Source organism: Pelodiscus sinensis, chromosome 14 (assembly GCF_049634645.1).
Source record: "Pelodiscus sinensis isolate JC-2024 chromosome 14, ASM4963464v1, whole genome shotgun sequence".
NCBI classification, from domain to species: Eukaryota; Metazoa; Chordata; order Testudines; family Trionychidae; genus Pelodiscus; species Pelodiscus sinensis.
Window position 1 is genome coordinate 5,386,034 of NC_134724.1, and position 14,407 is coordinate 5,400,440.

The window sequence follows — 14,407 nt, forward strand, 5'->3', positions numbered from 1 at the left end:
ATTGAACCTCCTACTTTGTAACTTAAGCCAATTTCTAATGATGAGAGAGGCTGAGACCTAATAGGAGGGGCAAATTGTCTCACATGTACTCATGTATGGTTATTACACCTTTCTCTAAATTATCTGGTGCTGGCCACTGTCAGAAATAGAATGCTGGATTAGCTGGACCGTGAGTCTGATCTAATATGTATCAGAGGGGTAGCCTGATCTAATATGGTAATTCTGTGTTCCTAGGACATGACTCTATGAAAGATTACAGAAGTTGTCAGAAGTCCTTCCCTAAACCAGTTGTTTGTCTCTGTATATAATTTCTTTTTTTATACCTTGTCAGATAAATCAGTAAGAGTGTGTTGATTTTTGTGTTGTTTCCACAGTGGGGCTCAGCAGTATACTTATGTTACAAAAAGTCTGTGGCAAAAACCAATACCATATCATATAAAGCTGGTGAGTAATTATTCTATATCTTTGTTGTTCTCTTAAGTTACTGATATGGGTGCTCAGCCACACTTTCATCTTGACATAGATTTGTCTGGAAATTATTTACTTAAGTACAGGTATTGTTTTTGGCACTGGACAAAATGAAATAAGCCTCTGAACTAATGAGTTTTCTAATAAATAATCTAGACTACAGAATTGTATCACTATGTCTTTCATTTTTAAAAGTCAGTAATAAATATAGGCTTAGTCATCTTTTTCTGTTGCAGAATATGGCAAAGATGCTGTAATTACCTTTTGGTTGAAAATCTGGCCTCATGAAAATCAGTGGCAAAACTCCCATTGACCTCAGTGAGGACAACATTTCTTCCAATGTTTGTAATAGACTTGTAATTTTATTTAATAAAACACAGTTGATTTTTTTTCATTTTATCATACATTCCCTCCCACTATAATCCCAAGTGTATATACCAAAATTTTTGGACCATATCAAAATAAATGAACTCAGCCCTGAAATACTTTTCATATTCACATTCACACTGTCTGTGGCAGAAGTTGTTGAAGGAAATAGAAGAGTTATGTAATATACCCTAAGGTCAACTGGCTTGAGTTCTGTTTCATTATAACATATTTTGAATCTTCATTAATTTTTTTTCCTGTTTTGAGGAGGAAATGTAATTTACTGATGGCCTGATAATACATGATGATAAGCCTCCTTGACTGCCACTGAAGTCAGCGTTAGATGGCAACCACCATGCAGAGCTAGGTTTTAAATGCATTTGGCTTTTTTATCAGAGTGGGGTAAGAATATGCCCCCATATGCATATAGTAGGTTAGGCCTCTGGCTAATAGATATTTAAGTATGTACCAAAATACTTTTTTCCCTTTGCATCAAATTTTGCATATACAAAACACAAATGCTTTCCTGTTAAATTTGATTGGAGGAAAATATTTTTTTCTAACTTACAATTCATTATACTTCCTGAGACTTGTCTTGTATCATTGGGATTCATATTTCTCTAGAACAGGGCCACTCAACTTTGGAAGCCCCTGGGGCCACAATGATACTTACAGCACATGCTGAGGGCCGCAATTTAAGCATGGTTGCATATACATGCAAATATATGCACATAGCTTCTTTCACACTGATGGACATGAATACAAAGCACTTCCCACAATGCCCCAGCACCTCCTCCCTGAGAGCAAGAAATGCCGACACCCTATACCCATCTGTTTCAGCCAACCTGTCCGCTTGCATCTTTCAGTGCTCACCCTGTCTGGGAGACACTTCGCCATTGTGCAGCGTGTTCCCAGTGGAGGCCATATTCAAAAGGATCCCACCTGTGGGTAGCATGTTGAGCCCCGCATAAACTGAAACTGTACTGCAGGACTGCAAACAAACAGGCTGTGGGCCACATGCGGCCTACTGGCCACATGTTAAGTAGCCCTGCTCTAGAACATCATTTCTCAACTGTTTCCTTAATTGTGACCCTCAAATGCTCCCTTTATCTAGTAATAGGGAAGGGACAGGTGATTGTACCCCCCGGGTTGAAAAACCTTTGCTCTAGAACAGCCGTGGCCAACCCGTGGCTCACAAGCTGCATGCGGCTCTTTCCCCCCACCCCCCAAAAGTGTGGCTTGTGAAGCCACTCCTGCGGCCTCGCCCATCCAATGGCTTCCGGCCTCTGGCTTCCTTGGGTTTACCGAGTCGGAGCTGCAGGGTTTTAAAAATGGCGCCCACGATGGTGTCTGTCTTAAAGGGGCAGCCTCCTTTAAAAAAAAAAAATTTTTTTGTTATTGCTCGACAATTCTATTCGGGGGGGGGGGCTTTTTTTGTTTTTGTTGTGTTTTGTTGTTTTGTTTTTGTTTTGTTTGACAATTCTGGTGCAGCTCTTAGCATTTTTTCTGCTGCTGTTTTGGCTCTCTTTGTTAAATAGGTTGGCCACCCCTGCTCTAGAGCTTCATGTATTTTGAAGTAGTAGCTAAGAATAAAAATGGTTAGTCTGGTATAACTTAAAGTCTGATCTTCATCTAGTGTAGGCTTTATTGATGTAAGTGGAGTTATGCCCATTTATATCCTCTGAAGAGCTCTCTTTTTAATGGTAATTATATAAAAATAGAAATTTAAAGTTTTTTTTCTCTATATTTTTAAACACATTGTTGAATCAGACTAAATTTTATTCAAAGATTTATTACCTATATTCATCACGTGCAGTTTTTTTCTTTACGGTTCTGAAATGTAATGAAACATTTTTCCATTGTTATTTGCGATTATAGAAGAAAATACACTTAAGACTGTAGATATGGAAAAACAAACAATCTTATTAATTTTACATTACTGTGTGGTGCCTTGAGATTCAGGCATTTTACAATATTCTTAGTCATGTTCTTTGGAATTTTGCTACTAATCTGAAGTTATACGCTAGGCTTGACATTTTGAAAGTTCTTCAGGATGTCATGATATGAATTTGTTCTTTTATATAGTTTCTGCATATGAAATCAGGTCTCACGCACACTTGTTCTGTAACTGCCTTTTTAACAATTGCTTTAATAGGTTTAATATGCAGATTTCCTGAAGAAGACTACGAATCATTCCCATTACCAGAATCAGTGCCTCTCTTTTGTCTACCCATGGGTGCAACTATTGAGTGTTGGCCATCTAATAGTAAATACTCCTTTCCAGTTTTTTCTACATTTGTACTAACTGGAGCTTCAGCTGAGAAGGTATTGAAAAAGTTTTCAAATACTAAACTTGAGATTTTTTTTGTAACCTTGAAGAGTTAATGCTCAGAAAAGAGCAGACTATAAGTGCAAGAAAATTACATTAATAACATTGAAATATTTTGCTATACAGTTTGACATGTTATAAACACATTCACACAGTTAAGAAAAAAAAACTAGGGCTGTCAATTGACATGCATTAACACCCGCGATTAACGCAGTCCAGGATTAATGAGTTACATTTTTAACGTGTTAATCACAGGCATTAATGCTGGGCTGCCCCTTTGAAGTGCCTCTGTGGACTCCCCAGCTGACCCTGGGCTCCACTGTCTCTTTGAAATGTGCAGAGGCAGCATTTCAAAGGGGCAGCCATCTCACAGCTGACCTGGGGAATTCCCATCTGATCTGGGTTCTGCGCTGCATTTTCCCCAGAACCTGGGATCATCTGGGGAGTCCCGGGGCAGCCCTGAAGCCCAGGGGCAGCTGGGGAGTCCCCAGCTGATCCTGAGCTCTGCAGGGCAGCAGAACTTGGGGTCAGCTGGGGACTCCCTTGCTTATTCCGGGCTCTGCGTGGCATTTCCCCAGAACCTGGAGTCAGCTGGGGGGCCCAAGAGAAGCTGGGAACCCGGAGAGCCCAGGATAAGCTGGAAGCCCCCAGCTGACCCCGAGTTCCACTGGGAACTGCTGACCATGGTCTCCACGGCAGCTGCCCCTTTGAAACATCAGCGGTGGCGTTTTAAAGTGGCAGATGTGGAGCCTGGGGTCAGCTGGGGACTCTTAGCTGATCCTAGGCTCCCCATGGCAGTGAAGCCCAGGGTTGGCTGGGGACTCCCCAGCTGGCCCCGGGTTGTGGGGAAATGCCGCGCAGAGCCCAGGATCAGATGGGGAGTCCTCAGCTGACCCCAGGCTCCATGTCTGCCCCTTTGAAATGCTGCTTTGGGGTTTCAGTGCGGCTGTGCGGTGCTGCCACTTTGAAGTACCCCTTTCCCCCACCTCCCTTTGCTGCCTCTATCTGATAGAAGCAGCAAGGGGGGGACGGGATCGACTAGTTCACTAGTTGACTATTCTTTAACTTCCCTACCCGGGATCAACTGGGCACTCTATCTAATCCTGAGCACCTAATGTGCTGCCCCTTTGAGGCGCTGGGGTGGAGTTTCAATGGGACAGCGCTGCATGGAGCCCGGGGTCAGCTGGGGACTCTAGCTGACCCCAGGCTCCATGCAGTGCTGCCGTGGTGGCATTTCAAAGGGGAGGTGCACGCAATTAATTGCGTGATTAATCACGATTAAATTTTTTAATCGCTTGACTGCCCTAAAAAAAACCCTTTGGATCCTGTTGTTTAATGGCTTTCACTGAAAGACTATTAACACGGTGGATCTTTCTGTTATCTTCAGTGGGTTCAGGGCCAGTCCCTAATCCAAAATACCCTTTCTTCCCCTTTTTCCGATTACCTTAGTGTGTGAAATCAGAAATCTAAAAGAGAGTAAAGTAAATTTTCATAAATGCAGTGTGGATTTTCATATTGTAAGCATGGGAACAGTCATCTTGTTTCCATGCATGTATTTCTCACATAATGTAAGATGGATTTCAGGAGGGCTTTATTGAAGAGTTGTATCTACTGCTTTGAGTTGCTTATAGAGCACCCCCAAAAGTAGTTGAAATGGCAGCTATAGAGACAGCTGTACTCTGTACCTTTTATTTCCTTGTCTGCCTTAAGAATAGTTGTGTTAACTTGTCTTTTTCATATCTGGCTTTATATTGTTTTTTAAAATTATTTTGAAAGGGTGTGGTTTATATGTGATCATAATATTTTGAAAGAAATTTCAGAAGATACATTTGTTTAGGCAGATGTACATAGCTGTAATCAAATATATTTTTGTTTGCAGGTATATGGTGCTGCTATTCAATTCTATGAACCATATCCTGAGGAGAATCTCACAGAAAAACAGAAATCTCAGTTAGGGCTAGTGGCTACTGGAGATGGGAAGTCAGATAACTCCAAAACAGTTCAGACTAACAAATGCATTTGTCTACTCTCCCACTGGCCTTTTTTTGATGCTTTCAAGAAGTTTCTTACCTTTCTTTATCGTTACTCCATCTCGGGTCCTCATGTCCTGCCTATTGAAAAGTAAGTTATTTCATCGTTAAATTCTTGCTGATAATTCAAGTTGTTGTGAATTCTTTGTGTTACTTTGATAATTGACTGACTTTCTGATATATTATTTTGTGTTTAATTCTCAATTCTGCTGCTATTTTGATGACTCAAATGTTCATTTTCCCATGGATAAACTTACCTCTTGGATGTGCTTTTGCTTTAAATACCTGTTTTTCTTTCTAAAATGTATTTTATCTCCTTTCCATGTACCACTTAAGCCATTCATTTCTTTTTAAGATTGTATAAGTGACTCCAGGATCTTTAAACATTTTGTTTAAGAGAACAAAGATTATAAACACTTCATCAGATGCAGTGGGTCAAAAAGATTATAAAAATGCCCAGTTGCATGTGTGTTCAGAGATGATAAAGGAGTTAGTTTTATAATAAAATCTTTGTCCCTTTGCAGTGAGTAATTTATTGAACTGAATTTTAACACAAGTGAGAATAGTCCTTTAGCTGTTTATAGGGAGACATATCACACTTTATCCAAAGAGTAATATCTATAATCTGAATGAAGAATAAGGCTTGATACACACAAGTTTTGTACCTTTGGCCACATTAGTCATTGGTGTGAAAAAAACACACCCTTGACTGACAGTCTCCAGTGTAGACATGCCTATGTCAATGGCAAAAGGCTTCTGTTGACCTAGCTAATAACTTTTGTGAGGTGGGTGTTCCTACACCAACCAAAAAACTTCCTTCTGTCAGTGCAGGCTGCATCTGCATGAGGGGGCTATGCCAGCATGTCTGTGCTGAAATAGCAACCATAGGCTAGCATGTATGGAATACCTCTAAGCTAGGTGACGTTTATAGCACAACTTCAAATCAGGTGTCTGTTTTGATATTTTTTTATGACTGACAGATTTTTAAATTCAGTTTAGTTGTAGCTATGTCAGGGTGTGTCTAGACTACAGGGTTTTTTGGAAAAATGTGGCCTCTTTTCGAAAAATCTTCCCCTGTGTCTAGACTGCTACCGTGTTCTTTCAAAAGTAAATCGAAAAGGTGGCAGATTTTTTTTACCACGGAAAACCTCATTTTACGAGGAAGAATGCCTTTTTTCGAAAGTGCGCTTTCGAAAAAAGGCGCTATGTAATGCAAACTATGCTTTTTCGAAAGAGAGCAACCAGACTGCCTGGGTACTCTCTTTCGAAAAGGTGGCTTGCTTTTTTGAAAGTACTGGTTGTAGTCTATACACTCTTTTTCTAAAGAGGCTTGCAGTCTAGACGTAGTCTCAGTCCTAGGATATTCGAGACAAGGTGGGTAAGGTAATATCTTTTATTAGACCAGCTATATTGGCCCAAGCTTTCAAAAACTTGTCTCTTTCACCAAGAAAAGTAGGCCCAATAAAAGGTATTACTTCACCCACCTTGTCTCTAAGATTTTTAAAGGTATTTAGACATTGTTCCTCTCAGCATTGCAATATCAACTGACTTAGGCTCTGAAATTGTATTTTCAAAAGTGACTTGGGCACTCAGTCTCTTTTGCTCTCAACTGCATTAGTTGGTTTTGCAAATAATCTTAGTGTGTTTCATCAGTTGGGTGTTGCAGTATTGAGAGAACAATGCAAATACCTTTAAAATCTATGACTGCATTCACACTATATTTTTTTCCAATGAAACTTCACTAGGGGCCTGCCCTCCCTGCTCACTACACTTGGCAACTCCCCTCTCTCTGGGAGGCAGGGTGTCCGGCCAGGGGGAAGGTTGCAAGAGCAGGGGAGCATGTAGGTGCAAGCTGGGGGTAAGTGTCTGGCCAGGGAGGAGTGGGTAGGAGCAGGCTGGGGATAGGTGTCTGGCCAAGGGGGAGCGGGCAGGAGCAAGCTGGGAGTGTGGGGTCTCAGTGGAAAGGGGTAAGTGAGGGGGCTAGGGTTGCAGGGTCTCAACAGGGTAGTGAGTGAGGCAGCTGGGGTGTGGAGTCTCAGGATCGGGGGGGTATGAGTAAGTGTGCTAGGGGTGTGGGGTCTTGGCTAAGGGAGCGTGTGAGGGGGCTGAGGGTGCAGGGTCTTAGCTGAGGGGGTGTTTTATAGGGCTCAGGCAGAAGGCATGTGGCTTGCGGCTCCCTTCCTCTCCCTCCCACCTGGAGTACCGGCGAAGGCACACGGCTTCCTGCCTCCCCTCCACAAGGGAGCACATGACTCCTGAGGATCTCCCCTGCAAAGGAGGAGAGCGCCTGGCACCAGGGAGGGAGGGAGGAGTCAGGGCGGCTGAGGGCAGAGGGAGCGGTGGGACACAGAGTAACATGATGATGTCACTCTGTGATCCCTCAAGCTTGTGCACATGCATGCGCGCGCGCACACACACACACACACACACACCCCTCTTAATGTAAATGTATTTCTCACAGTTTAGGGAACCTGCGCCTATCTTTCCTCTCTTTGGTCTCTTGAGGGCACTCACTTGGGTTTCTGTCTGAGGTGGAGATCCATGTCTCTCCTTCCTGACTGGGGCTTTTAAGGATATACACCTCTCTGCTACACTGTGATAATTCCAGCAAGCCAGTTTATCTACAAGCCAGTACCTCCGCTTTGCTTTCCCTGAGGAAGCTATTAATAGTATTGCTAGCTCTTAAAAGTTACCACACAGCTCTTTCTAAGCAAATACATTTATTCTTAAAGTAAAATCATTACAGAAAATATGTAACAACAGTAAACAGACTAAAATATACACTAAACCTAACAGTCACCCATCTGTCTCAACAGGTCCTAGTAGCCAAAGTCTTTGCAACAGGTCTGCCAAAGCTGGAGCCCCGCTTCGGCAGAAGGACCTACCTGTCTGTTTACTAGATCAGAGAGAAAGCCCAGTGGAAGTGTTTTTTATGCCAAAATCCATTTCTTTGTGTTAGCCTCGGAAAACTTGATTTGACCCATTATATGCAAGCCTTCCCAGGTAGTGGTGCCTCTCTGAAGGCATTTACACCCTGAGTCCATCACCTTAATCCCCAATCCTCTCGTTTTTAGTACCTTAGGAGATAGGGCAGGCTCCCCCCACCATGGAGCAGAACAAAATTCTACAAAAACCCTTCATTAACCACAAGACAGTGTGACCCCGAAGATTCCATGGGATTGTGACCCCGAAGATTACAATGTCTGTCACAATATCTTATTACAGATGGTGATAGCAGTGTTTTTCTTCTACCATCTTTACGCTATTTTTTGGAGTACTATATTATTAGATGCATTTCTCTTTAGATGCTCAAAATATATAGAGGTTAGCTAGCAAACTGCACCCTATGCTCGCCAGGCCCCCTCTCTCTGGCCACTTTTGCAGCCAGAGAACGTGAGAACATGATGACATCATTCTGTCGCCTGTCAGGAAAAACTTTCTAGAGAGATAATTCCTTAAATGATATTTATTCCATACCACTAATTTTATTTTTCAAGTAATATTTGGCATAATGTGAAGGGTTATATTTTATGTTTTAATACAATTTAGTAGTTTGGGGTTTGGAGGATGAAGCGACTAGGGGCCAGTCAACATTTTACTTACTTTGATGGCTGAGGTTGAAATGCTTATGATCTGTCAATTTAATGTTCTCCAGTTCAACATTGTGTTACACTTTTTGCACAACTTAGCCTGTTTATTACCTGTATATATTTAGCCTAATTTATTTGGCTTTTTAAGTTTTGTTGAAGGAAAATGTGTTTCCATGTGATACATACATCCATTTAAATAAGTTTAGCACAGTTTCACAAGGTGGGGAGGAACTCATTGTTCAGTATTCTGCAGCGTTTATTCATTTACCCATTGTAGATTTGCATGTGGAAAATATGAGGGACTCCTTTTGCAAAGCAATATAAGAATTAATGTTGTAGATATATGTACTTGGAGGGCTTTCTAAAATTCTCCCATCATTCTTCCAGTATGGAGAGGAATGAATCTATTCCAAGTATTTTTGTGAAATACATAAATCTCTTATATGATCTTTCAGAATTTTCTATTGACATTTTGAACAATTTGCATGATTGTAAAGTAGTTTTCTTTTACAGTTTAAAATAATAGATTTATAGCCATACATTTAATACTACAACGTGAATGAGCTGTAGTAATCTACTTATTTTTGTTTTCTGTCACTGATCGTTGGGTACAGTTTGTTTCTGAAAGTTTGAAGATAAGCAGTTCATTAACCTCATGGTTTTACCTAATGTTACTGTGCAAGGATCATTGGCAAATGGTGTTACAGAGTAAATATACTAAAACTATGACATTGGAATCTAGTTAGTTTGTAAGGTTGCCAATTTTGGTACAATGTATTTCTGGAGGTTTCATCATGTGACATCTTTAAAGATTAATCTTTAATTTCTGGAGGCTGCAGGACAACCCTGCAGGGTTGGCAATAGTTCTAGTCTTTTGAAAAGTGACTATATAAAAATGACAATATGTGTTTCAAGATTAGATAGTTTTAGTTTATAAATGGAAAGATTTTTGTAATTGCTAGTTTGCAGACTCAGCCCTGGAGTCTGAAAGATAATTCAGGCCAAATTACACCCTCTGGGATACTTGTGCGACCCCATTGCCTTCATGGACTTGCACAAGTATAAGAGTTTGTTTGGTTTGAATTTTATAACCAGGTATATTGATTTCCAAGAACGAATTAATACAAGAGCTTTCATTTCATAAATGTGTTAAAATACCTTAACAATCAGGTTATAATTAGAACCTACTTCTCTCTCTTGACTGTTGGCTCTGTAGTACTGTACTAACTATGACAGCAGTTTATGTTAGTGATTAAAATAAGCAAATGTGGCTGAATAAATTCTGGGAGCCAATTTACTGAACAATATTGTGCCATTTTTATATGGCCACTTTTCATGTCGCCTACAATAAGCACTTGAGGTGATGTACAGCATTTCACAAACCGTTTTCAAGCTGTGAATTCAATTATGTTTAAAGTCAGTATTCTCTTTTTCTTCAGACATATTTCCCATTTTATGCACAAAGTTCCTTTTCCATCTCCTCAGAGGCCAAGAATTTTAGTTCAGGTAACTTTAAAATTTTTCTTACCTATATGCAGTATCGTTCATATTGTACAGCTGCTCGTATGTGAAAATGTAGTATGGTTTTATTTAAATATTCATATAAAAATAAAAACGACCTACAGCTAAATTCACAAATATTTCACACTTAGATAAATCTGATGTTCCGTGCTTCCAGTTTAATTTAGGTTTATAATAAAACATTTTCTTAGGCATTATATTTCAAAGGGTATATCTAATTTTACACTTAAAAAAAACAAACCTTATGTATTTGTTAAGGGGTAAATTCCAGAAAGCCAGCGCAGCTGTGGGAATCCTTCATAGTTCTTGAAATATTTTCCTCTTTTTATTGTATTCATCTTAAACAAAAATGAGATGTTGTAGGTTAGGGATGTGAATGGTTAACCAGTGGGGGCTGCTCCAGCCCCACAGGCCCTGCCACAGGAGAGGGGAGGTTGTTTATGGTGGGCCTGGCTTTGGTATGCCTTTGCTCCTGGTGGGAGGGCTGCCACCCACCCCTGTTTAATCCATTAACAAGTTAAACATAGCTGGCTAACTAATTAAATGGGATTTTCCATCCCTACTGTAGGTTATCCCTCTGGAGTACTACTTTTTTAAAAGGGCTTCATTCTGTCCTCTGTGTGTATGTGGTAACCACTGAAGTCTCCCAAGAGTGCTGCACATTCAAGAGTCACAATTTATGAAACATATGACCCTTATTGTCTGCTCATGTAAAGGAATCTATACTATGTCCAGCTTATAAAAATGGCACAAGAATTGGACTTTTAATTAAAAATTTATTCTGTTCAATTGTATGCAGAGTTGGTGGGGATAAGGGAACTTCTAATGAAGGACTTTGTGAGAGACTTATGATTCAGTTTCCTGATTTGGTTGCACCCTGTTGGAAAAGAAAGTCAGACTGGATAAAAACATGTTAGGTTAGAAACTTAGAGCAATGAACAGATGCTTATTTCATAGCCATACAACAAAAATTAGTGGAATAAGTTCTGCTGTTCTGACCAAGTTACAAATGGTATATGACAGGGTTGGGCAAAATCCAACCCGCAGGCCATATTTGGCCTGCCAAGCATTTCTCCCTGGCCCGCCAAGCTTATTAGCAGAGTGTGCATACTTACAGGTGGCAGCCTGTGTTCAACTGCCCCTCCCCGCATCTTGGGGGGTGGAGGGGAGAGGGGAGTGCTGAAGTCGAGGTAAGGGAGAAACACAGTGGAGCTGCTCCAATCTGAAGCATTGATGGTAAGTGACTCAGAGGAGTGCCTGTCTTAAGAGGCAGTGCATTGTTGCTAACATTTCAATGCTGTTTCTTTCTCTCTGTCTCACTTTCCCTCATACCTCATCTCTGTAGCGCGCGTGAGGGAGGAAACAACGGAGCAGGACAGCTTTCCCTGTCTTAAAGAGACAGAGTATGGCTTCTCTTAGAAACTTACCCAACAGCCACAACACTCACACTCACACAGTCAATGTTACAAACACACTGCCACTGTGTGAGAGACAGACTTCATGATACAGATTGTATATGGCACAGAAATCTCTGTGTCATATACAATCTGTATCATGAAGTCTGTCTCTCACACAGAGTGTCTTTCATGCTTACACACTCTTTCTCTCTCTGCTGACTTCTGCTGCTGCCCCTGCCCCCACACTGGGGGGCTGGCAGCGGCAGCCCCACACAGGGGATACCAGGGGTAGGACCTAGCTTAATTGGATAACTGGTTAAAATTGAGATTTAACCCGTTAAATGATGAGTCAGGATTTTACATCCCTACTCACACCACCAACCCCTGAAGGGCCTGGAACAGCCCTTTGCCTGTGGTGGGCCATGGGCAGGGGGGCTGCTACCAGATACAGTTCACATCCCTCGGTGTGGGACCATACATACACATTACAGCTACCTTAGTGTACATGATGCCTTAGATGTATGCAAAAGGTCAGGTACATATCAATTTAGTACAAGTAGCAAAATCAGCTTTAATAAAAATTACTACTACTGACCATATCCTTACAAGATGTCTGATGAAGGACATCAGTGAAGTTACTCCAGGTGTACATTGGTGTTACAGAGATCTCTAACATTGTCAGGAAAAATTATCTATAACCTGAAAGATTATTTTAAGTCTTTTGACTAAGTAGCTGTTTAGCCTTGCAGATTGTTATTTCAATGTGTCAGTGTGGATCCCGCTGTATGTGGCATGCATATAAGACTGGAAATTCTTCTTTGAGTGATTGCACATGTGCATTTTATTCTGGGTCTGCACACACTCATTCAGGGTGGCTTGAGCATGCTGTGCTGGTACATGCCGGTTTAAAGGGCCAACCTGACTCAGAATCCCCTCCGTTCCTTCTTACCGCCCAGGATAGTCATTAGAATTGTTTGGCTTCGCTTAGCAATTGCTTTCAGCGTGCTTGTTGTAAATTTCTTGTAAAGACAGGTTGAACCTCTCTAGTCTGCATGCATGATTTTAGTTAGCCAGATGTCCACTTATCATGGATGTGGCCAAGTTTCCTAGGTCCCTTAAAGTTTGTTTTCAGACATCAGTTCCAGTTCTCAGGGTTCTGTGCTGTTGTTTGGCTCTAATTTACCCCTCTTCTAAGAGCCTAGTAATCAATGGAAACATCCTGTATTTTGCTTCAGCTACACCAGACTAACACGGCTACATTTCTATCACTATTGGTAATGCTGTTAGACAATATTGACCTCCCATGGTCTGGCAAATTCTTTGGTTCAACACCAGTCAGTTACTGAGGGTGCAGACTAAAGAGGTTCAATCTGTAATTATCTAGTTTTATAGTTACTAAGTGTAAAATTTAGTTTTCTTTTTTGTTTCCATTTCTTGATATCATGGGATGCCTCGGTCACCGGGCTGCAAGCCTGAATATTTTGCTCTAGACCCACACTCAAATTGCTTAAATGTTTGACTGTTGTGCAATTTCTGTTATTTTTTTATTTTGGACCTTAAAAATATTTATATACAAATCCTTTTTTATAGCTATCACCACATGATAACTTGATTCTTAGTCAGCCGGTGTCATCACCTCTACCACTGAGGCAAGTAGAACTGTTCTGTTTTTAATTGTGAAACATACCTTGACACAATGGTGACATGAAGATTTATAGCTTGGAAATATGAAATAATTTTAGCAGTCTACTATATTTTGTAATTGACGTATCTGGCAGTAACTTGATTTCTTTCTTTGTTTTTAAACCAATTGGCCTTTTTATAAAGGCATGAATTTTAGGTCTTTGTATTTTATAACTGTGTAGATTGAACCTCTCTAGTCTGGCATTCCCTAGTCTAGCAACATCAGTGGACCAGCATAATTTCAGTTAACCAGATATCCACTTATCATGTACTCATAAAGTTTGTTTACAGCCACCAGTCCTGGCTCAGAGTTCTGTGCTGCTATTTAGCTCGAATTTCCACATCTTCTACGAGCTCAGTAAGTGGAGGAAGTGTTGGTAATGCTACTACACAATATTCGGCGAATTCTCTGGTTTGGCATTGATCAAATCCCAAGAGTGCTGGATTAGAGAGGTTCAACCTCCTATCTAGACAATATTCGGCGAATTCTCTGGTTTGGCATTGATCAAATCCCAAGAGTACTGGATTAGAGAGGTTCAACCTCCTATCTAAAATAGTGTAAGTCACTCTTGCAACAGTAACATAAAGGTGTTTTGGTATTTCATATTTAATCTTTCTCTCAAGATAGTTTGCCTTTGAGATTTAAAAAAAAAAGTCCATATATCTTATGACAATCATATGCAATATATATATATAAATTGTGGAAATTCTCGGTAGTGACTCCATAGGCCATGTCTTCATTTGCAGTGCCAGAGATTGATCCTCTGGCATTTGATTTAGTAGGTCTAGTTAAGGCCCACTAAATTGACTGCTGAGAGAAGCTCCAATATTCCTTGCAGTTGCAAGGAGTAAGGGAAGCCAACGGGAGTGTTTGATCCCCTTGGCTTCCTATGTGAAGACGGCACCAAGCTTGGCTTATGTATTTTATGTGACTGGAATTGCATACCTTAACCTGACCTTCCAAGTCTAGTGTAGACCTGGCCATAGTTGAGCTAGAGTTCTTAAATGGGCTTAGCTTTGGGC

At 40.8% G+C, this 14,407-nt stretch overlaps 1 protein-coding gene across 4 annotated transcripts in view; it reads left to right on the forward strand.

Moving 5' to 3' along the window:
• Positions 1–14,407, forward strand: part of DENND4A (DENN domain containing 4A) — a 131,540-nt gene that overhangs the window by 46,153 nt on the left and 70,980 nt on the right. For all 4 annotated transcript variants that reach the window (XM_075896888.1, XM_075896886.1, XM_014576592.3 and 1 more), the window contains exons 4-8: positions 375–444; positions 2,990–3,159; positions 5,043–5,284; positions 10,223–10,289; positions 13,292–13,350. In XM_075896888.1, coding sequence (XP_075753003.1) covers positions 375–444; positions 2,990–3,159; positions 5,043–5,284; positions 10,223–10,289; positions 13,292–13,350 — 608 coding nt within the window. The remainder of the gene's footprint in view (positions 1–374; positions 445–2,989; positions 3,160–5,042; positions 5,285–10,222; positions 10,290–13,291; positions 13,351–14,407) is intronic.